At 41.4% G+C, this 24,425-nt stretch overlaps 1 protein-coding gene across 2 annotated transcripts; it reads left to right on the forward strand.

The window, feature by feature from the left end:
- Window positions 1–9,460: 9,460 nt before the first annotated feature.
- RB195_010612 (uncharacterized protein) lies at window positions 9,461–23,837 on the forward strand (the record flags this gene model as incomplete). 2 transcript variants are annotated; one of them, XM_064191703.1, is made up of 14 exons in its annotated part: window positions 12,263–12,293; window positions 12,376–12,423; window positions 13,673–13,791; window positions 14,717–14,816; window positions 14,890–14,997; window positions 16,071–16,183; window positions 16,373–16,547; window positions 17,117–17,230; window positions 17,291–17,439; window positions 18,329–18,407; window positions 18,535–18,623; window positions 22,704–22,841; window positions 23,619–23,713; window positions 23,786–23,837. In XM_064191703.1, 14 exons carry the CDS (start codon window positions 12,263–12,265, stop codon window positions 23,835–23,837), a joined length of 1,410 nt encoding a protein of 469 aa, XP_064049286.1. The 2 variants fall into 2 exon arrangements, with proteins under 2 accessions (XP_064049285.1, XP_064049286.1); XM_064191702.1 differs by lacking the exons at window positions 12,263–12,293; window positions 12,376–12,423; window positions 13,673–13,791; ... (1 more) ...; window positions 23,619–23,713; window positions 23,786–23,837 and adding exons at window positions 9,461–9,673; window positions 20,972–21,073.
- Window positions 23,838–24,425: the final 588 nt, after the last annotated feature.

Here is a 24,425-nt window from a genome sequence, read left to right on the forward strand (position 1 = left end):
TATTGCAGAGTATCGTGTCCCAGTGAAACAAAAGAGTGACGTATTCTCGGTGCTTAACACAATCGAGTGAGCATTAATGTGCTGCGTGTTCTATTTGCCGTAATCATATGCTGCCACCGCTTCTGCCTGCGCACAACTCTGCGTCTGGGTGTTCGTTTATTACTGTACTGTCTACGGTCGACCATTAGAAACATGTGAGGTGGTTCCCAGCACGGATTCGTGCCTTCTAATCGCCACTCGATGATCAACTAAATAATCCGTGAGCAGGGAAACAAGTCAGTCCAAGAGCTTCCAAAGAGCAAGTGATCTCAATTGCGACTCCAGGAAAAGAATCGTGAAGCTCCACTTGGCGGATCTGAAAGACTGGGGATGTGTAAGGTATCCAGATCACACTCTCAACTATACAAGTCGGTACCACAAGAAACTGTGTCGGCTTACCAACTATAGCGGTTTCTGTTCGCCACTTTACCACAAATGTTCATGTTGCATGTATCATGTATTGATGTTTTGTTGTATAATCCTGTATTTGTGTACCAATTGCGATAAACCTTATACATTTGATGTAAGCTTAGCACGGCTACGCAGAAACTCTGGTTTAGGGAGTAGATGCAATGAGAAGAATCAGCTCTGGAGACTTCAAAAAGAGAGCATGGAGGCAGGTTTGTGGCTCTTGCACGTGTGCTTGTTCAATTTGTGCAGACTACTATATGAGTCCTATGTCTCTTGTGTCTTCAACCACCACATCTAAAACTGGTAGATTTCATTGGTATCGGATATCCTGCGGATCTCATTTCGATAGCAAAAGAAGAAAATCATTTGCTAAAATTACTGGTGACGACTGGTCCTTGAATTAAATTAACGCCCACTGGTCCGAGTCTCTTTGGAACTAAGCAGTCGTGAGCGGGGTTTAGCCGCCGATGTCCGTTGGTGCTTCTCTGGGTGAGCAGGACAACCCCGAGATTTGGATCAATCGTTCTCAGCAGGTTTCATGACCGAAGGAAGTTCTAGTTCAGTCCGATTATCGCACGCACAGTTGTGCAAAATAATACCTTTGTTGTCAGTCAGCGCAGGCGCAACTTTGTAGCAAATCTTCGGAATCAAATCCGTACTTAGAGAAGTGAAAGGCAGCATTTTCAGGGTTGCCAAGACTCTTGTTTACATCCAGATTCCTTATTTTTATGTTCTGTAAGATTTCGCGCCCTTCTCTTTGTCAAAATAACTCATTTTCTTTTTGGTAGGCGGTCAATACCAAGTAATATTAGTAAAATACAACATAATACAAATAAATATATAGCACAAATAAAAGTATCATTAAGTATTATGAATAATAGCAGTGTTGCGCCAGATGCGCGTACTGTACGGTCTTACTATGTCCGTTTGTGGGCAGTAGTTTTACAGTTCTTCTTTTGAAACTCAATGTAGAAAATTTTATAATTTAACTTCTGCGTGTGAATGAGTAAACGAATCATTAGAATCACATGTGATTTTGTGAGTTTTCTTTGTTGGAATGGAAATGCAATGTGTTTGAGGACTCTTCTTTTACAACTGGAAGATAAACGAGTCACCAGCTGGTTCGGGGACATTCCACTCATACAGGGCCTTTGAGCTTCTAGTGCTGTGAATAAATCATGCATGGATTAATTGATATTTGGCATTAGGAAAGTCTCAAATATAAGAATATCATCATAAACAGAACATGAAAGTTTCCACACAAAGGTTCACACCCTTTAAGGATGGATCTGCGTGTTTCACTTCGGCTCAGAATCGTTTGAGGTTTGTGAACGTGTTTGAAGCTTTACAGTGACTTGCGAAGTGGGAGAACGGATGTATCAGGTCAGGGTTTCTGCCTTCCCAGTCTAGTCTGTCATGAGTTTATCACCCTCAGAGATACGAAAGGTTTATCTGCAGTAGGTGGTTTCGGACCATCGACCGTGCAGTCGTAGCCAACCCTCCTACCGACTTCTCACTACCCTACAGAGCTCGCAAATACGACAAATAGTTGTGCTTACTCCAACGCCTCTTTCGCAGAACATTCACTTTTGCATAATATTTGGTTTTCACTGAAAAAAAGATCGTGTTACGATCGCCTTTGCTGAGTTCTCCAGGTAACTTGCATACAAGAAAGCTATCCATTAAATAGATTAAACTCGTGATGGGCTTTGCTAGATGAAATGTGAGAGGAGGTTCTGGGTGAGTCAAACGGAAAGAAAGGTCAGAAAGTCGTTCTAAAATCACCACAAAGGCAGTGAAATTTCATTATTCAAAACAATCTGCGCATTTATTCATAGTGACGTGGACCTTACTCATTTCGATTCCTTAAGCTAGCAGCTTTTTCCTGCGGAGGATTTTCATTTTTCCTTCGGGACCTTCCTAACCCCTATGATCAAATCCTCTGAACTTGAATTTCGCAACTTTTCTCCGAAGAATACTTCATTCAAAATAAATAGTGCAAGTCAAAGGTGACCTCTGCAGAGTTTTCTTCTCCAACGAAAATGGCAACGATTCGATATATTTTGCTCCTTCAAATCTCAGATTAACAAATTCTGCACAATTTTTCTACAGATTTACCTCTGAAGATATGTGTATGATCGGACGAATATGCGAATTTAGCAACTTTATACTGCTTGAACGAAGAGTGTTTGAATATCCCCAAAGTTTCTGAATGACCCAATGCAGAATTCCGAACAGTTTGCTGACATTTTTCTCTTCGATATGTTTCACGTTTCACTTTTTTTGTTCTAACCCATGTATATTAAGTATACGATGTTACAAGTCTTAATTTCTTCGGATGAGCGCCATTGTCTACTTCACTTGCTATGGGCCTATTGCACTCAGGGTTAATGATGAAACTAGTGTATTTTTGCTTCGATACACAGATAAGCCAGAAAGATGTGCATAGCCATCAATTGAATGGTTCGCAGGATTTTCGAAGTTGTTAGGAAACAAATAAGAATTTTTCGGAAGAACCGGAACGTCAGGGCAAAAATTACCGGCTTGTGCCTCTTCACAGTACATAGGTAGCACATAACAGACCAAGGAATTTGTTAGCTGGTGTTTCGAAGTGTTCTTTATTGATTTTATGTTTAACAGCAATTCGGCTATCTTAACTTCGGAATTATAGGATTCTATGTGGGCAAACCAGCAGCGGAGAGGCTTCCAGAGATACTTGAACTTCGTCGCGAAACCTGTGGATGAGGGCTCACGAGCTCTCGCGCACAGCACGATCTTTCGTCGCGAAAGCGGTTCGTGCCGCAGGTTCTGAGCGAAGACTCCATGGTTTCTGGCCGGCGGAAGAATCATTCCCGTTCTCACAAATTTAGTATCGGTGGTGTTGTTCAGATATGGTCAGAACTGTGCATAGTATCAAGCGTTAGATGGTAAGTATCCAAAATAGTAGCTGTACGCAATACATAGTGTGAACAGAAGTGCTTTTTCACAAAAAAAAAACAGTTTTTCTAGAAAAAAACCAACTATCGATCTTCTGTAGGAGCATAGATAGGTGGTAACTGGAGGTTATATCTCACATAGAGTTGCTGACCTCGATTGCTTCTCCAGACTTCCACCAGGAATTCCATTTCAAATCTTATAGTGTTGCCAGAAAATATACTGTTCTTTGGTCATGGAAGAGACACGGTGCGCTCCGATCATCATTCATCACTGCTCTCATCGCCGTCTACTCGCCGGCCGAGAGACCATGTTGCGATGACGTCATCGCAGAAAGAACACGACGTCAAAATGCATTATGGAAGATGGATTTGACGAGCGCATGGGAACGAAGTGTTGTTTGGGGTTCGCAAGCGATCTTTGCAATGATCTCGAAACGCGGAAGACGAAAGTGCAGCCGCACTCTTCGCACACAAGAACTATGTGGGAGGTATGGCGTAGGAATGAGTGAAATCACCTTACCACACGTCTTACACCCACAGTAAAGAGTGTTATTGGCAGGGAAGACGCCAACACATGCAGAATATTAAAATTTTGCCTTCTAAGCACGACCAATCCCCTTCGGTTTTAAAAGTGCTGCATCCGGAAACCCGTATGCCTTTGCGGGTCATTCATACCCTCTTAGAAATACCAATGCCCCAAAAGCAGATTCACATCGCCAACTCTTCAAGAAAACAGCAGTTTAAAAAAATGAGATGTTGCAAAAAAGCAGTAGAGCACTACGTAGCTAACTTCTTCCTTCAAAACACTAACTATGCGATGCGTAACTGCCCGTGACCCACTTGAAATCAGTGTAAATCAGTTTTGGTAGGTATAATTAGATGACCCTAAAGATTTAAGGGAGGATTTCCCTCTCTTTAGAAATGTGTATATGCAACATAATCTACGTACGTAGTATTAGAGAGAAGTTTATGTGGATTTTATGACGAAGAATTTGAAGAGATCCGGGAAGTAGAAACGGCAACACTTTAATCAGATCACTGATCCAGTGAACCAACTCCTCTAATCTTTAATCTCGTGGCGTTGAAGTAAAAAATTACTTCTCCTAAATTCGACCTATATCGATGTGAAAACGCTCATGTTTCCATGTGGTGCATGATGGTAGTAAAAAGAAATAAACATCCAAGTTTTCAGTATAAGATAGAATTTAAAAAGAAAGAAAAAGAACGGCGAAATTCTTCTCACAACGGTACACCACAATCGATGACGATTCTCAATTATTTAATCCTGTCATTTGTAAAGTGAACCGTAGATGGTGGAGGTGATCGCTGCTCGCTTGAACTCGGAGCGGAACGAAACGAACCATAGAAACCCAGATCTGTCCCACAATATTTGGGAAATATAACCAGTAGTCGCACTTTTTCTGCTCATCTGCATTCCTCCATTCTGCCAACATATCTCTGTTCACTGAAATTGAGGCAGAGTGCGAGGCGAATTTTCCCTAGGCTATTTGTGGCCATGCTAATCACCCAATACTTGTCAAAATAACTTCTTGCGCTCTTTGCTCATCTCATCCTGAATTGGCCTGCATTATACATTGAACATTTCCTCCAATGCACTGTCCCCTTTCTTTTGTGACAAATTTTGTCCTTTTCAATAAATATTTGGGGACAAAGTTTTTATAAACAAACCTCCTCGATGAAAGACTCTATCAATTACCAATTGTTCACTATTTAACCATTAATTAATAGATTAGTGTTAATTATTCATGTATCAAAGGTGATAGTTGAACAATCAATTGCCCAAGTCATTAGTTAAAACCAGAACTACAACCTTCTTTGCTTTCACATGCATGCTAACTCCGAATCCAAACAAACTGGTACATTTACTTTACTTCTGGTGCAAAAATGAGATGGAAATCTCTAACTATCCAACTGGTATTCTCAATTAGCGATTAAATACTCGGTCCCCTGATTCCTCTTCCACTGATTCGACGTTGTGATAAATGTTCAGAATTTTCCCAAAAGCGTGCAATCATTGCCTTCCGCTCATATTTCTATTAAAAGGTGACTCATTTCCAGCTCTTTGTCTCGTTCCGATTGCAACATTCCTCTGTTCTACTTGATGCTTCTCGGAGAAATCGACTTTTAAAGTGACAACTGTATAAGAGAGTCTGGAGAGAGTTTGTGTGATCGAGATTCGGTTCTACGAAGGAAAGGCGGATCTGTGACGGTTAGCCCAAAATAGAATCAGTTAGCATGCTGTACTCGCATCGGGACATTCGCTCGTGAGATCTGTAGTCGAGTGGACTATTAGAGACTTCTACTCTTTTCTTTGTTGATTCTCATGAAGTGCTCTTCGTTTACCATCGATGCCCTCGGTTCGAACATGAACACCTGTACTGGAGCAACTCTGTAAAACTATGCTTAGTTCACGCTCATATTTCTTCTTCTCCTTCCTGTTCTTTTCAGTTTTCCCAGTGACCCTACGCTTGGAAATGAACTGAAGCATTGACATTTTGGAAATATGACTTCCAAAAAAACCTGTGATGGGTGACCTCTCGATCTGAGAGCAGCTCAACTCAAGGGCCGATTAAATTTCTGCCAACGATATGTCGAAAGACTGAAAGTAGGGGATTGCTCTTCGTACATGAGAAAGGACATGTGATACTTGCTTTTTGTACAGTACCCGTTTGGTATTTGTGGATAAAAAACCATGTTGGAGACGGTAAACTCCAATTTTCAAAACACTGCATGTTACTGTGGAAAAATGGATTTACACTGGAATCTTCTTCTCCAATAAATATGCAAAGTGATATGGGATGCACGGGAACATACGAACACGAGTGAGTGTGTGGAGGTATATGTGTGCATGCAGCAATCACTCTTATTTATAGTTTAAAGGCATCACCTCACGGATCTGAGGTGGTGCGGATTTCAGGTGGAGTATTCGTATACTGGTACCAACTTATCGACCCCAGAGGGATGAAAGACTTGGTGAGCACTAGGGCGGATTCGAACCTCCGATCGACAGTACAGGAAGCGGAACCTCTAACCGCTACACCACACCCGCCCTTGTGTAGTCATTGTATAGGCCAACACGCGTTCCAAAAAACCTCAGCGATTACGAATTACAGTAAAAACGCGTTGGCGCATCCCAAGTGGATTGATACGCCAGTGACTTTTATCTTTTTATTCGTATACGGCATAGTAGATTATGAAGAGGGGGGGGGGGGGGTTGGGTGACCGTCCATTTCTTCCTAATTGCGATAAAAAACAGCCAGGAAGATGCAGCGCATGCACAACGCTGGTGCGCTCCAATCGAACTCCTAGAAAATAGTGCGCAGAAACGCCCGAAGCCGTATCTTCCGGTCCGTTTTTACGGCAATCAAGGAATGGACGGAATCACCCTTCTCTCCACAATCTACTATCCCGTATACGAATACTCCACCTGAAATCCGTACCACCTCAGATTCGTGGGTTGATGCCTTTAAGAGGACAATTACAGCAATCATTGGGGAAGGGTACGAAGTAAACTTGAATGTTGAGCTCATTACTCTAACAGATACATTTGGGGGCCTAGTTTCAAACAGAAGAACATTATGAAAACGGGAAAAATCCGCACAAGTCTAGGAATCAACGAACAAGCAGAACCCAGAGGCATCAGCTCACAAGACGAGCCACTTTTCTTTACAGCGCTTTTTAATGTGGTGAAATGATGAAGCGAAATTAAATAATCTAAGAAATGATAACTGCTTCTGAAGCAACTTGGTTACTGGAAAAATAGCGCACACTTCTCCACAGCGTAATGGAATTTTCGAAGCTTTGATCTTCCCACCTTACTAGATATTGATCAACGCTGTGATAGGTGTGTAAACGCCCATCTCCTACCTCAACACAGAAAAAGTGCGGTCGCTAGCACTCAGACTGATCAGTTCGCAAGACGACCCAACAGGTCCACGAACACACAGTTATTTTGAGGGACGTTGGAAGCGCAAGAATCATTTTGTCGGACGTGTCTCCATAGAATCGCATAGTTTCCGGCGCAATTTTCGCTTTGAAGACGTCCTATCATTTATTCTCCACGATTTGTAATAACATTTGCGATGAACCTTTCACGTTCGGTCTACACTACATAGGCACGGTACTGGTAGAGTGATCTCAATTTCAAACATTTTTGCGTACGCTTTTTGGAAGAAACATTGATTCGAGCTATTTACTGTATTAGTGATGTAAAATTTAGAACAAACAAGACTGGTTTGTAGATAAAAGAGAAATTTCTGTTAAACTTTTACAGGACCCCGTAAGAGAAAAGGGGTTTTCGAATATCTATCCAACCAAAAAGAAATGTAATCTAAATAAAGATGGTTCTAAAGAGACTAAGTGACGTACATGAACTGTTACAAAAGGTCGCCTTTTTTAATTGCGTAATGCCTGTTCCAGTGTGACTGTCAACTCTCGAAAAGCTCCTCCCGATCCCATTTATGTATTTTTTCACAGATTTCTGGTGTTAGACGTTTTCAACATTGAAATATTGAAACATTTAATTTGTTTCGTGAAGGTCTGGTTTAACAGCGAAAAGGAGGTTTTAATATGAAATTAACCATCACATATCAGTGGTTTGATGTAATGGTCCAGAAGCGAAAACCTTTCGGAAATTCGTGCTACATAACCGCACTGCCAAACCTACCTTCGTTTTGATGTGCTGAGCTGACCAATTCATCACTGCTTCATCCATCCCCCAAAATTTAATTTAATACCCACTTTGAAGCGAAAACTTGGTGTTCATAAATTCTAACAATAATACAGGTTTTATTTTAACCTGACACATGTCCGTTTATGGAAAACTACTTTTCAGAACCACGGAAAATTACGTGATTGTCTGAAACATGACTTATTTCTTTTATTTCTGATTCTGCGGCTTTCCGGCTAAAATGCATCTCATTTACGCGTAGACTGGAGACATCATTCCTGTAGACTGGGCGTTACAAAGTGCGATTGAAAAAGAGAATATAAGGAAATTCAATTTAATTTTAATTATTACTAATTATTTAGCTTTCGTTTATTTATTCACTTGAGAATGTTGAATGTGGTACTGACGGAACGTTTCAAAGAGCGTCTTGAAAGACAGAGTATCACCACAATTTCGATGTCGGGATCTCCGCAGAAGTAGAATAGATAAGGATAGGGGTATAGTTCAGGATTGTGAAGAAAATTAATGTCATAGCACTCCTGGCTACTGTTGGCTACTGTAACAGTTTCAGCCAACCCGCAAGGATGCAACGTGTTATGCGATAAAACTGGGGTGACTCCGCCGTCGTCGTACGTCAACGATTCCAGCTGATTTAAAATACTGCATAACTGTCAGGGATCCGTCATCCTTATTTAGTTGTAGTTGCAGAGGCGAAAACACTGAGAGCTACTTAACATGCCTCCCTATGGATTTAAGGGACAAGGTCAGCCCAGCGTGATCCCTCCTATACTCGTTGACAACACCCCAACTCCTACAGCATGGAAGGAAATGTAAGGAGAGAATCGCTGTAGGTCTCATCATTAAAAACAGAAGTGAACAAGCGAACGCAACTTTTTCGTAAGGTTTGAACAAGTCGACTTGACCTCCACTAAGTGCTGAAAATGCTTCTGCCCTTACCTCAGGGACATTTTCGTAACATGCTTAGAAAACATAAGTTTGTACAAACGGCGGTTCGACGTCGTGCCAGAAAATCGAGTTCAGGCGATGAAAAGTTCAGCATAGTTTCGCTCGAAACTCGAGCTAGTACCGATGTAGAAAAAAAGAGGTATCAGACATTTATTGAAAATAAAGTTATTTGTTTTTAATCTTCTCTTCTTTCTTTTCAAACACGCAGTAGAAAATTTTCTATGCGCGGGAGATTTCTGACGAACTTTGCTGTTTTGTCTAATTTGATGACGCTATATTCGATTAATGCAGATTAAACGAACTTTTTCAGTAAATATTGGATAAAATCTTTTTATACGTATAGATAAGCTAAGGCCAAAATGATCTACATAGAAGTATCCGTGAACTAAGTACTCTACTTCGTAGTTAGTACTTCATAATGGCCAGCGTCCGCCTGAAACCCTTACCACCGCAGATTCCTGGGGTGATGCCCTCAAAGGCGGCATATCACGACACTGACGATATTGGGGTCTCTCTGGAACAATGTAGAGTTCGGGTTGTAGATTACGAATACGAGCGCGTTCATGCTCAGTTCTCTCTAATCATCAATGAAGAGACTCTTGAGGAGGGCACCGGACCGTGCGCAAGGGTGGTGCGTTCTAACGTATTTCGTAGGGGTCAATGCCGCTTTTCAGAGCGACAAAAAGAACTGGGCGTGACCATGCTCAGACTTCGAACTCTATAATGTCTCCCTCTACTCTATCGGGGACACCAACATCGTGGGGCGACAAACTGCCTTTAAAGACAGATAATTTGCTCAGAACCGCTGTAAATAGATAATCAATCCGCTTTGGATCAATCCACAACCGATTGCACTTCAGTTCAGAATTGAGGTTTACGAACGCGTATCTAGTCTATACAGTGACTTGAGGTGGCTAAGCAATGTATCAAATTAGTGATTTATCCTCGCAGACAAGTTTGGTACCAATTATAGCACTAATGAAACTTCTTCTTGAAGGCTCAATGTCTCACGCTTCCATTTCTGTGCATGACCGTCATGTCTAGTTCGTGTTAATTTGCAGCGCAATCCTCCCGATGATCTGTAAAGTGCACTCGTATCGCATCGTAGCATTTCACCTGCTCAAGGTATCGTAACGTTATGCAGCTGAGAAGTTTCTATTTTCAAGTAACGTGCTGAACTCCGGAAGAAAAACGTCGGGAATAAATGAAACTTAGTCTCCAGGCAAAGATTGATTTTATACAAAGAGGGTATGCAAAGATTTTTTCCCTGCACTGCTGGTATTGGAATTGAAGACACTTGGGCTACGTTTGTTGTATTCGTTTCTTACGGGGTACCAGTTATTTTCATTTTGAAAAAAAATATTTTCTCGAACGATTCCTTTTGACACGCTCTTAAATACATTATTGGCAGTGATTAAATACTTCAGGTGCTTTCCGAGAGTAAAGTTTTAGAGACAGTACGGCGTTTCCGATAGCAAAATGACAACAAAATTGGCTTCAAGGAAAGGGATTCGGGAGTCAGAGAAATGCAGAAATGTGGGCGGTAAAGTCTTTTTGCGATGAAACTACAGCAAACTGTCAAGTCCTTCTTGACAAACTGTCGTAAATTCTCCGTTTCCACTTCAAAAATTCAAATTTACTGGTACACATGGAGTACAGTAAGCCGCATTCTGACGACTTTCGGTGCGAGTGAATACGAGCGACTGCATTTGTGGGGAAATGTTTTCACTCAGGTCTTCCCGACAAAGCTTTCTTTGATTCGATCTTACATCTGTGGGCGCTCAACATTTCGCTGAAATTTTTTGCTTCGAAAGTTTCACCAAACTGGCAAAGTACTTTCTTGGTAAAAATTACCAGTGTGTTGTACAATTTTCTTCGGAGGACAACTTTTAAGAAAGCGGGTTAGATCCGTAGTTCCTTCGATTTCCAGCCTATAAAGAAGGCAACAGCTTGGAAACGTTAGCCGCGATAGAACAATGTTAAGTGGGCTGGGAGATCCTCTACTCGTACTCAAGACTAATGTTGTTAACGGAAAGAAGCACAGTTCCGTTCTCTTCTCTACTTGAAAGGCAAGAGCTAAATTACAAGCAGCCCGGATAGAGTGGGGATCCATTTGGATTTCTATGCTTCGTTATCGAGGACACCATAAATAGCCGCTCGATCTTGCGCAAAAGAGATCAACGCATAATAAACTGGAAAGTCTACATCTCCATTCTCATTTTGTTTCCACACACACGCACTTGTGAGACCATTCGTTTAAGAGTCTTTCCTTCTGGGAAAATCTCTGGGAAAAAATCCTCGAAGACCTTCAAGTTTGAATTGTTCACATCTCCACAAGAAAACTTTCGTTCTGGCTAAGAAATTGTCTCCCACCCGTCCAAGTTGCCCATCCGGTTCTAGACATCGCACACTTTTCGTTCCACACCACATTCTCTTGTTCTGGATGATCTGTCATGTTCTCGCTCTCATACATTTTTGGCAGTTTACAGATTTATCCCCAGTAACCACTTTTTGTATTTTGTTTTCTTTTTCAGTCAGCAAGAAAAGCTGATCTTCTGTGGATTATCACCAATTTGGTTTTACACCAGTGCTGCGTACCTCCCATAACATACCTTTAACACCTCCCAGAAATTCATTATTTTTGCTTTCGGCTTCCTGTTTTATTGTATTGTTCGTTTTAAGTTCGAAGTTCCTCTTTACACCAAGCAATGCATTCAAAAAAATTTTCTCCTGCAATCTCGCGTTTCCTTCAGCGCTTGTCATGAGAAAATGTTGTTGTAGGAAGTAGTTTTTTTTTTCATAAGTTCGTATTTGAAGAGAATAAGAACTTCCCGCTGTGCAGTGTTTGCAGCCGCTCAGAATCAGCGCCGAATGTTCCACTTCCGATAGATCGAATCTGCACTAAATTCACCTTTGATTTAATTACCGTTCAGACCTGCCCAAACAAAAAGATACTGAGTATTTCCCTGAAAATTTATCAGTGTTTCCTTTTTAAACCTACCTGCTTATCTTCAGTAAAAAGAACGTGTACTATTTAACACACCTGATGCTCCGCTTCGGTAAAAAATCGCGAAAGACTATAGCAATAGAGCCCATGCTCTTATGAATCCTCAATTTTCAAAAACTTCTTCCGATTAATTTCTTAGTAACACTATGCTTCTGAAGAAAGAAATTAATATCACAACATTTTTAAAATTTGCGATCTGTTACCAGGACTGCAATGGTGGCGATGACAGAGGACCATCAACACGGTGCGAGTTTTGGCTTCCATATGTAATCTATACATAGAGATATACACAATATTATTCCATAATCTCCTAAATGTCAATTCAGCAGCATCTGGAGAGAAGAAATCTTTTTTTCGGAAGTATTTCCTCGAAGGTGCGTTTGCATACGACAACACTAATTCAGTTTTTAATTTTTCTGCTATCTATGTCTTTGTTGATTTCAAATAACAAAATATCATCATTTTGTAGCGAAGTTGAAACAAAATGGTGTCTTCAAAGTGATTTCCCAGTGGGGGCGGTTCGCCGTTAGAATCGGGACATCAAAATAGTATTTTCAACGGCGGTAAATATCAGCAAAAACTGTTTCTTATGCTGTTCTATTAATGACCTTCAGCTTTTCCTAGGGGCAGAGACATGTGAATGTAGAGAGGTTTTGTGCAAAACTGTGCCAGTAACAGAAAGAAAAATCATTCAAAAATCCAGAAATCAGATGAACCAAGGGCACCCAGGCGGATCAATTTATGCAATAACCACTGAATGAGCAATTAAAAGCTGCTAAACTAAATCTCGTCACTAGACCACCTATAGAGAATTTATTTTGTGTTTTATCACACAAATGTTTCAATGATCAGTCTTACGCGTTTCTACTTTATTTCTCGTACAAATCTGTTGTTCCGTCTAATTTTTGGGTTTGAGAATGCGTCTCGTTGTTTATCATGACATTTGTAAACAACGGCCCAAGCTACATTTACTAGACGTGAGAACCCAAGATCCAAAGAACAATTTTCTTCAAAATTTGCATGGAATGTGCGGTGACTAGCAAATTTGGAGCAATTTCTGAATCAGCAATTTTTCATTCTGACTCAATCAATGGGGAACATAGTCAGGTCAAAACGACATAAAGGGCAGTACGGTTCCGTAAGCGCTCCGGAGCGGTGCCTCTTGCGCAGCTGCACCGAGTTTCATGTCGTATGTTTGACCCGTATGTATTTCCATTGTTAGTAGACGAAGATATAGGTGAAGGTGGTGTTATTCTTCTAGAATGGTGATTCTCTCGAAACACTTGTCCTTACTCCTCCGCAAAAAGGCTAGTCTGTGGTCATAAATTTATACTCTATTTCTACCACAAACAAGGTTATGAATTACATATATGGAAAATAAATGAAATAAATTTTGAATCCTGCGCAAACAGAGGCACTATATGCCACTTTAATTGGGGAACAAAACACAGAGCTGGGATGGGAACGGCGTGGTTTGGCTTGAACGAAACACTAGCAGGCGCTTGTAAATTATCGGAACTTTTACAAGAAAAACTGGAAATTTTTCAGGATAGCCAGAATCATCTTCCCTTTACTGCCCTCGATAGTTAAGTCTACGGGAAATCTCAGTAATACTATTTTTAGGCCAACAATTAGAAGAATCAGCAGCACAATCTGTGCCACCCGATGCCGACTTTATTCAACGATTTTTGATAATTCATAGGAAATATGTTGCTTTCTTGCTTCCGATTGTCGTGATGCAGGTAGTTCTTTGTACATCGATCGGTCATTCGTTTGCTGATAGCAGCAACAAGTTTTGACCAAGTATGCAGTGGCTACAAGAAAACGGTTTCGGAACGATGGCTGAAGTTGGGGAATGAAGGTCTTGTTTACAAGTTGTTTACTCTACATGCTCCTCGATTCTTCTATACTTTCATGAGCAACTACTAGCGTCAAAATCTTCCCTATATCTTCCTTTCTAAAAACACTGTCTGATCTAACATGAGTTAGCATACCATGCAACCTAAGATGGAATTTAAGTGTGTTTTTTTAGGAATTACCAGCCTGACTGTCCACTAAATTATTTGAATCTCGGAAATTTGAGTATAACCCACTTCTTGGATGAACTACACTAAAATTTTCGCTTCTTCAAAGGGGCTTCATTGATTCCACGAATAAACTGATATGAGGGTAGTGAAGCCCTACTTCCGCATGTGTTATTCGATCTTAAGGATGGTCTTCAGCTATGATAAAGAACGTAGCTGCCCTGGTTGCTCTTTGCAGAATAGCAGAACCGGATATATTCAAATTTGTCAGACCGACTTTCCTTTATCACAGTGATAACGCCAGACAAAAATATCAACAAAAAATCAACAAAAATATGAGCGATCGAAATAGAGGAAAGTTTCACTTAGGACATTATCCTCAAATCAAAGATTTCGTGGACCGGTTTTAGCGACCCAACGGAATATTCATAATTTTGGAGAAATTTGATTTTCTTGGGATTTGTTGTATATCTGTCCTTTGCGAGCTCGTAAAGAGCTATCAGTAGTTATACAAGAAGACGAGTTAGCAATAAGCATTAACACTTCTTGGGCTACTGCTGTCGAGCTGACAACGATCTCAATCCCCACGCCCCTCCTTTTTGTTATCATTTCAAACAGAAACTATTCTAATACCATATCCCAGACGTTGTGGTGGTTGACAGCAATACGATACGAATGGCTAAGTTTGTATAGGACAAGATGGCACATGCCAGTTATTATGATACTTGGTGCGCTTGTAGCAGGTGAGTCGAAATCTCTACTAAATCCTAGTATGGAAAATTCAGCGTTTATTTCTAAACAAACATGCGGTTTTAGGAATGACATCAGAAGGCGGTGGAGCCGTAGCGTTCCCCTTTATGACTCTTGGACTACACATTGATCCTATAACTGCAAGGGATTTCTCTCTTCTTATGCAATCCGTTGGTATGTCATGAAAATTCCGAAGCTACATAGTTAGTGTAGAATCGTTTACTAAAGAGCGAAAAAATCACCTAGCACCGACAACGGTTGAATAAAGCCGCGCGGGAAGAACTCAACTATCTCCACTCCACGGGTAGTTGGTATAGTGAAATTTCAGATAATCTTCTTGATGACACTGTTTTGGTGCCTAAAATCCATGAATACCAACAAGTACAACTGAGAATGTCTCTCACCATTTTCCTCGATTACCACTTCTTATCGGCCTTTCTTTCAGTGTTTTTTATTGTTGCGATGAAGCTATTATTTTCACAGAACAAGAAAAAACATAAAATTCGCTTTATGAAGGCGTCGGGTTAGTAGGTGTTCACAAATGTTTAGCCTAGAACTTCCACAGGCAATTATAACACCGCGTGTCAGAAATGGAACCAAAATCAAAAGAATCTTCTGCTCCTTCCATCTTCCATTGATTTCCCCGACCAGACACGCGGTGTTATGATTGCCCGTGGAAGTTCGAGGCTACACATTTGTCAACACCGCTCACTACTAACCCAACGCCATGCCTGGCTCATTTACACAATTCTGATGCTTGTGAGTTGCATCTAGCAGAATTGGCGACATATTGCACGTGGAAAGAGACATGGTCGGATCAGAACGACATGAAGCTCGGTGCAGTAACGTAGGCCGCTGCTCTCGAAAGTAGGATGGGATCGGGGTGGGACCATAGCGAACTGCAACTAGGAGTGCTGCTAGAAAGGGTCCCTCGTCGATGCTAACCGCTGCGCTGCACCACACCGCTTCGAGCGCGGTCGCTTACGTATTTGTACCGGGCTTCATTTTGCTTTGACCCGACTATATGTACGTGCGCTAGTCCCTAGGTGTTGACACATTGGAAGATTCTTATGCAAGCTCGTTTGGGCCAACCTCTGCGTATAGATAAAAGTGCTGAAGAAGATGTCAGTTTTATTTACTGCGCGAACCTTATATACACGAGCCACGCAACCAACACTTGTAAAGATGTTAATATTGTAAAGTGGTAGTTGTCCAGTTCTCAACTATCGAGAAGAAAGAAGTTTCAGGAATGACGTGCGCATTATTTGTTGTGGTTTTCATGCAGATTCAAATCGAGCAGAAGGCTGTACTGTTTGGAACACTCGGCTCTATCCCTGGTCTCGTATTTGGTTTCAAATTTGTAAGTTAAAATTGCTGTGTTAATTCGTTCTCTACTAATTCTTTAGCTTCCATTTAACAGTTAGCAATAGTATCTACCATCGGAGCCATATTCTATACAAACTCCATAGTTAACATCTACACTCACCTTCTATGCTATAAGTTGGTCAATTGTTTTGTGCAGCACTCTTTCTAAACACAAATTTTTCAGTTTGACCCTCTCCTTGATGCAGCCGAAAAGAAGATGTTATTTGTTTCTATTTGGGCATCGTTCGCTGTAGCTTTATTCATACTAAATTCGCAAAAGAAGAGGAAGACTTACACGAAGATCCCAGATTTCAAGCCCTGGAAAGCTGTGGTGCTTACTGCCACTGGATTTGTGGGAGGTTTGAACGAAGTGTACTTGTAGAAGAACACAGTTGCAGTTCAGTGTTCGCTTCACCTATTCATTGTGGTACTCCCTATCTGCCTCAAAATATTCATGCATCATGGATCGAAGTTTTCCAAAAGCTATGGATTTATGCAAGTTGTTCATAGTTCCGAATCGAAGCGCTACTTTCTTCTTGCAAAACGCCTCGCTGAACGTCCACTTGATTTGAATTTCACCAAATCAGATTGTTTTACTTCTTACCTATCAATCCACAACCTACCAAGTCGGGCAACCTCTATGTCTGAAAAATTGAATTCTTCATTCATAAATGCATAGCCCTATAAAAAGATCTCATTAAGTTAACAGTTAACGGAGATAGTTAAAAAGTTTTATGAGAGAAAGCGCTGTGTGCGTTTGAGGGGATGAGCGTGAGACACACCAGCGACGAACCTCGTTCGGTGCAAACGAACACAGGAGAACTTTCGGATCATCAGGAAGTCAGAAACAAATCACAATCCAAGTCATGCCTAGACAAAATAAATCAGCGAAGAACTGCATCTCTCCGCACCGAATCCTTTTCTTCAGGCATTTTCACTGCGTTCGCTGGATCTGGTGTGGACATTTGCATTTTCTCAATAATCACTCTCTTGTTCAGAGTAACAGAAAAGACCGCCACTCCAACCACGGTGGTCCTTATGGGTGCGGCCCCACTTTATAGACGTGTTATTATGAAAAAAGAAAAAAATTTTGGAGGTTTAGGAATGAATTCAATAGTTGGAGCTTATTATCGTCTTATATGGGAAGGTGACGTACCAAGACTAGCACTAGAATATCTACAAGTTTCTATTCCTGTGGGAGTCACGCTTGCGCCATTCGGCAGTTTTCTGGGATCTCATTTCCACAGACAGGTAAGTCGCTACATCCTCATTTTGACATTAACATAATTCTGCTCATAGGATACACCCAACAATTCCAAATTAACCGCTAGGCAGAGCAGGGGCAACCCTGCTGCTGTGACACAGTCTTTAGCTGACAGAAGAACACAGCACTAGTTCAGCATTCGTCCCACCTATTCGTAGAAGCAGTGCTTATCACCACCTGTTCATGCATCACGAGCCGAAATTTTCTGGCGGCAATGGTGGATCTATGCCCCTCGGCAGCAGATCTGAGCTCCATAACGGGATTTTCCAAGGATGGAGGGAGCAGACAGTTGACTTCGTTTAATTTGTCTATCTAAATAGCCTTCGCGACCATCAAGTGTACAGTGCGGGATGATTGGTTTTTAGATTCGCATCTTTTGTCCTCGAAAAATTTGTGGTTGGTTGCTCAACAGAAAATGTAAATGTGAACATAATGAACTAATATGCAAATCCCTAAATACATCCGTAAACTCTCGAATGAACTGTGGTGTAGATGGCATCGTCGTTTTCGGCAAGCGCATTCGATTGAAGCTGTTCTTCATGACAACCACCTATGCGACAGGATGGTTCTATTTTCAAAACCCTTTCCGTTATCATTCCAGAGAGTTTTTTTTTTGGCTAACCTTGAATGTAAGCTGTCATAAATCGACGCTTTTGGAGGTTGTGATACCATTTTTGGTAAAATTAACGCAGAATTTTCTACTTTGATCATGCTGCGGTAGATCTCGATGAGCGTCAGCTATGAAAAAAATGCTTACATTATTTCTACAATAACCTAAGGCACCTTTCTTCGAGCCCTTAAGTGTTCTAGAAAATCTACCTCCAAAGGCGTATACAGAGCCGCGGAGAAGTAGAAGAAAAATCAAAGATTTTCAAGGTTCTTGCAAGCTTCATCTACGTTCTCGAAGCTCTTTCTGTTATTGGATTTCTACTCACTCGACCACCTCTTATATTGAGTGAGTTTTTGGAATCTTTCGGCTCTATTGCGGAATCTGCCTTCGAGTAGAGCACTAGAACACCAAAGTTTATTTTCTATCAATCGAGTTCGGTGAAATGTGCTAGACTCTTATAGTTTCACTTCAGTTGGCGTTGGAGCCGCCATCATTCTCGCTGGCTTTGGATTCTTCTCAGTAATCAGCATGACTGGACACCACTTGATGAAGAAAGTTGAGGTCAGTCTGATAGCCCTGCTCCGAACTCCTTGCAACGAAATTTGCAAAGAACTATTTCGCGTTATAATCGCTCTGTGGAAGACAATAAGTTTCACTCCACTGCAAAGCTTCAAACTGTTAACGTTTTGAGGAACCTGGCAGTAAAAGCGAGAACTGCTGTTTGGCCTGCAGTAAAAATACTGAGACAATTTTTACTTTTCATAATGGCATCATTCTGTTAACTGAAGAACTGAAGAGTGAAAAATGACTATTCAGTCTTCAGTTCTTGGAAAAAGTGTCGCAACAGCTGAAATGGCAAATCGCAACCATTCACCACCTTCGCTCTGTTTTTCGTTTTTGAGGGGAAAGGTAAATATGCAATTCAAAAGTGAAACACCTGATATGTAAGGGCTTCTTTGGAGGAATGCACAGTGAACAAAAGTTATCAAATTTATGGAATCATTAGAAATAAATAACTTTGGTAGCATGACCCAGCCAATCACACTTGGACGTTTTGTCAGTTCTCGTGCAGCTCCTGTGCGTCCTGTGCCAGGTTAAGTAGGAAATCTTGCAACAGAAACGTTAAAAACTTGTAGTTTCTAGCGGCGTCTCAGCTGTCTCGGTCTATATACGGGTGCGTGTAAGCAGTTCAGATGATAATAGATAATTTAACATCGAAAATGTTCTCCAAATCCTCCCTTTAGATTTCTGAATAGAACAAAAGCCCGCCTCTTCCTTTGAAGGAAGAAAAGTTAGTAAGATGAATCCGAATTTTTAGGTGTGATGTTACCTATATTTCTCCTTAAAGGCAGCATACCACGAATCTGAGGTGATGCGGATTTCTACTGCAGCGCTCCACCCCTTGCGCGCCTCCGCCCTGCGATCCGTCGAAAATCAGTTCGGACTGCCCCGACAGGCAGTAAGGAACGCTACGCGTGCAAGGCGCGCTGCAATAGAAGGCATCGTACAAAACAGCACTCAGGGGGCGACTGCTTGCAGGATTCGGGGAGAGATAAGCGGAACCACCCAGGTCTCCATAATCTACGACCCCGTGTACGGATACTCCACTGAAATCCGCACCAATGCAGACTCGTGGTACGCTGCCTTTAAATAAAAATTCTTCATTCCTAATGTTCCTATTTGAACATATTTAAGTTTATGTTGGACAGTTAATGTAAGTTGGCACCAGCTTTCTTAACAGAAGGCCTTATATTTGAGGACTAACGAATTAGCTTCTTTTGTTGTCTGACGGAACCTAAATATGTAGGTACCTCCTAAAATGGGATGGAATCGTTCTCATCGACTAATGACACCGATAAGTTATTATTTTTCTGCTCCACTTCTTCCAAGGCAAAAACTTCGTCAAGTATGGCAACCTCGGAGTTTTCTAAGGCTGGATTTTCTTGTGAATTCTGGAGGAAGAGCACCTAAAATTTGCCTATAACAGAGAAGAAGACCATAAGAATAAATCAATAAGTGCTTTGGTGCAAAATTTTCTACCCAAACCAATATAATGAACATAACGTGCGTCTTCTCTCAGCTGGCTTTGAGCCAGTTTGTAATCCTACAAAGATATTCCATGCATTTCAGGTTAACTCATCGTACATGTCGTACTGAATTTGTTCGTTATTTCGATTGATTAGGATTGTTTAGATTTAGATTTGGAATGGCGGCACGCGCATGTATTGGTGTAATAGAAATTGACGGTTCCATTTTTGCTCTTGCAGCAATTGTGGTGGCCTAAACTGGGGCTCATGAAAACATACGGAACCAAGCTGGTAAAGCAGCGTCCTATTCTGCCTTTCTTGCACTAAACCCTTGTATTCACAATAGACTGATGATGAGTCCTGCTAAAATGGTTCCCCTTCATAAATTATATTTCTTTTTCTTTCTTTTTCTATTTCCTACTTCAAAACGATGCAAAACTGAACTGTACCCGTATATAGACTGAGACGCCGCTAGAAACTACAAGTTTTTAACGTTTCTGTTGCAAGATTTCCTACTTAACCTAGCACAGGACGCACAGGAGCTACACGAGAACTGACAAAACGTCCAAGTGTGGTTGGCTGGGTCATGCTACTAAAGTTATTTATTTCTAATGATTCCATAAATTTGATAACTTTTGTTCACTGTGCATTCCTCCAAAGAAGCCCTTACATATAAGGTGTTTCACTTTTGAATTGCATATTTATCTTTCCCCTCAAAAACGAAAAACAGAGCGAAGGTGGTGAATGGTTGCGATTTGCCATTTCAGCTGTTGCGACACTTTTTCCAAGAACTGAAGACTGAATAGTCATTTTTCACTCTTCAGTTCTCAGAGAGAAGAAAACAAGCTTTTACACTGTTTCATATTTCATGTTTCTTATCAGAGTGTTCAAAATGGTTCAGAACGTTTAGAAAACCGAGAAGGCTGGAGTAAATCCGCAACCATAACTGAAGACTTGAAATTCTCCGCTGCTCCTGCTGAGTGAAAGGCCAAAGAATCTCGAATACACGATCACTTCATTTGGAAAATTCTGTTACTGGTTTTGTATAAAAAATGTATGGATCACTTTGACCACAAAAGGCTTATAACTGACAATCAGCAACTAAATTTGACCTCTAGGCTGCTCTAGACACTGCAATATAAGGCTCCCTCTCTCTGTTAACAGAACTACGTAGCCTTGACTAAACCTCTGTGTGTTGGTTTTGTCGTTTGTTTTGTCACTGAGATACACAATTTCACAAAAAAAGAACAAGAAACTCTACACTCTCACTCTAAACCAACTCTACAAACTAAAATCTTGAAAGCCCACCTACGAGCTCTATAATATGCACAGCTGTAAGGCGGAAAATAGCTAGATATTGCGCTCATTAGGCTCAACTGCCGGAGAGCTGAGTCAGGTGGGTCGGTGTCGATAGGCAGTTTACACCACAAGGACGACAAGTCTCACAGAAGATGCGGACAACCTTCAGGCGATAACACCAGGCCGCCGATTAACTCAGGTAAGTTACCACTGCACAAACGAGTCCTAATATAATCCAAAAAAACCGGAGGGCTAGTCAGTGGCTGGCGCCGCTAAGGATGTAACCTATCACGCCGACACAAACACGTTCGATGGATACGTACCTCAACGAACGTTATGACTAGGCACACTTTATGTGCATGGCACTCGACAATACCCAGTACTATGTCGAAAGGGGAAAAATAACTACAGGAGCTTACAACTTAAACCAAACCTCTACGCAGTGATCATGCAATCTCGAAAGCAGGGAACTTTCTTGACCTCTTTATACTAACTCTCCGAAACATATGATATGGTCGTGCCAAAACGACATGAAGCACAGTGTAGTTACGTAAACGGCTTAAGCGGCGCGGTAGAGATGGCGGTTGGAATCGACTTGGCACCATAAGGAACTGCAGACGTGGATGGCGGTAGCGAGGATCTTTACACTGTCGTTTTGACCCTACTGTACTTCGAACTGCTTTGCACTGCACTGCTTTGCTGAGTATGTTTAGGAGGAAACTGACGCCAAAGTGAAGTCAGTACTCCTGGTCTTCCTCATAACCCACCAGGCAGGAAAACTAAGAAGGAAGGCATAACTGGATCTCGAATACTCTGCGTAAATACTCATCGTCAAAATGAAGTGAGCGAAATTGAAAACGTTTAGTTGAAGGTAAAAAAAGACATCCGAAACACTTCGAGGATGAAACACGTTACGATATTATATGATATACGTTGAAGTTGAAAACTAACGGATAAAATTGATCTCAGCCAGCGAAAAGAGACTTTCTTCTTGAGAAAGGCTTTATCGGGAAGGAAGAGCGTTGCCTAGCGTTGTCACATAAACCAGAATGAAAAAATCAAGAAGGAATAACTCAGAAGTTTTCTGTCAAGACTCATTCGTCTCTCCGTAAATGAAGGTTAAAATTGGGGATAAAGATGTGACTTCCATTGAATCAAGATCTTCGCAGCCATGGATGTCTATGTTCCAGAGGCAGATGCCAACTTTTTAAAAAGAATGAGATAGACCACTTTTGCTGGTACTTCGACTTAAAAGGAAACTTATCCTTCGAATAATCAATCAGCAGTTTCCGAAGCAACATTCAAACTATTTTAGACAAGAAAGCGACCTTCTGACGGTTCGGGGACAAAGGAACATTCATACGCTGCATGTCCAAGCGTAGCGAAGTATTTCATTTTGGGTGCTGCACCCAATAGACCCGTCAATGGTGCTAAACGGACTGGTAAACGAAAGGTCTTAGTTTTCCTCAACTTCCTCACCTCGATTTCTCGCTACTGTCACAAGGACAACATATCAAGAGATTTATTATATCAAGAGTTGAGTTCTTCAAGCGTCTACAATTCTCAAAAAGAATCCATTCGTGAAGAATTCGCGAATCATAGTCCAGGTTACGGAGATTGTAAAAGATTTTTATCACTTTATCACAGCATAGTTTGATTCTTAGACCTGTAATTTTTTTCTCGTTCGAGGCAGTAGACTCGTCTCACGTTTGGAAACATATTTCCAATAATTGTGCTGTTTTCAAACGTGCTCCAACTGGAAGCGGAGTAGCACGAAATCTACGATGTCTCTTCTCGAATAGATAGGCATCGCGGGCATGCCGTAACCACGCTTAATTTCCCTTAGTACTCCAAAAATAAGTGTGCGAGGCAACTTTCTGCACTCCGGTCTCGACAATCCTGCTATTTTTACGTGATAGAACGCCGGCAACTTTGTTCTCACCTAACATCCGCAAACCAGCTAATACTACTGGAATAAACGGCGGAATTCGCAGAATCGTTGTGATTTTCTTTTTCTATTCCCCGTAGTAAGAGAGAACGGGACAACACAAAGTTTTTTCACGTTTTCGTTTTCTGGGTTGTCACCCCTTATATCGCCGTTGTCTTCCGTTGTTCTTCAAATTGGTCGAGCGAGCGCCAGTAATCCTTCAATTTGTTCCGACCGCGTGCCAAAGTTCAGTGAGTTCTCCTTTCGCGTGGGAAACGAAGAGCATCGAATTCTTCTTTTAAGGACTTTGTGAAGAAGTCCGACCATCCGGTCGGCAGTCTTCCTGTAGGTCGCTTAATACTGCCTGGGACCCAGTCGCTCACTGCTCAACTCCAACGGTAGTGAAACGCATCACGTGTCCCGCCCACCTTATTTTGCTGTCGTCTGGTTTTGATATAATCATCGTCCAGACTACCTTCTAAACGAAAAAATGCGCTTTTGGAAGGCTCTGTTTGTGAATAATTTCAATCTCGCTAGTGCTTTATGTCCAGCAATGTTCAGACTCTGTGAGTGCGAGTGGACAGCATATAATAGAATTTTCATTACAAATACCCACCTCGAGGAATTATCCAGAGGCAATGTGTGCTTTGCTCAACTTGATGTACATTTCTGAAGATTTGGCTGATCTGAACAGTCGCAGTGCGCTACGCACACGTTATGCATGTAGACCTATGCATTTCAATATGTCTATATAATTATTTATTCACAGACACCAATGGTGCACCAAAAAGAAAAGAGGAACATAGAGGCAAGGACTGTCGTTTACCTACGTAATCTTCAGAGCGTTCAAAAAGGCAAAAGAGGAAATTCTGATGTTTTTACGTATCTTTGATTTCTGGTGAGGTTCAATATTGTGTGAGACACCGTCCGAACAATGAATCTGGGGAACGTTTTTGATGTCGACCTCCAAAAAAGCCGGTTTTTCCCCACGACCGATTGAGAAGGCATGGAAGTTCCTTAAAAGTTCTGAAATTTTGACTGCAGAACCATGTTCTCGGTTGTAGAAACAAAGGTGATTAGTCACTCTGCACAATCACTCTACTGCCCAGC

The sequence above is a fragment of the Necator americanus genome, chromosome III (assembly GCF_031761385.1).
Source record: "Necator americanus strain Aroian chromosome III, whole genome shotgun sequence".
Taxonomy (NCBI): domain Eukaryota; kingdom Metazoa; phylum Nematoda; class Chromadorea; order Rhabditida; family Ancylostomatidae; genus Necator; species Necator americanus.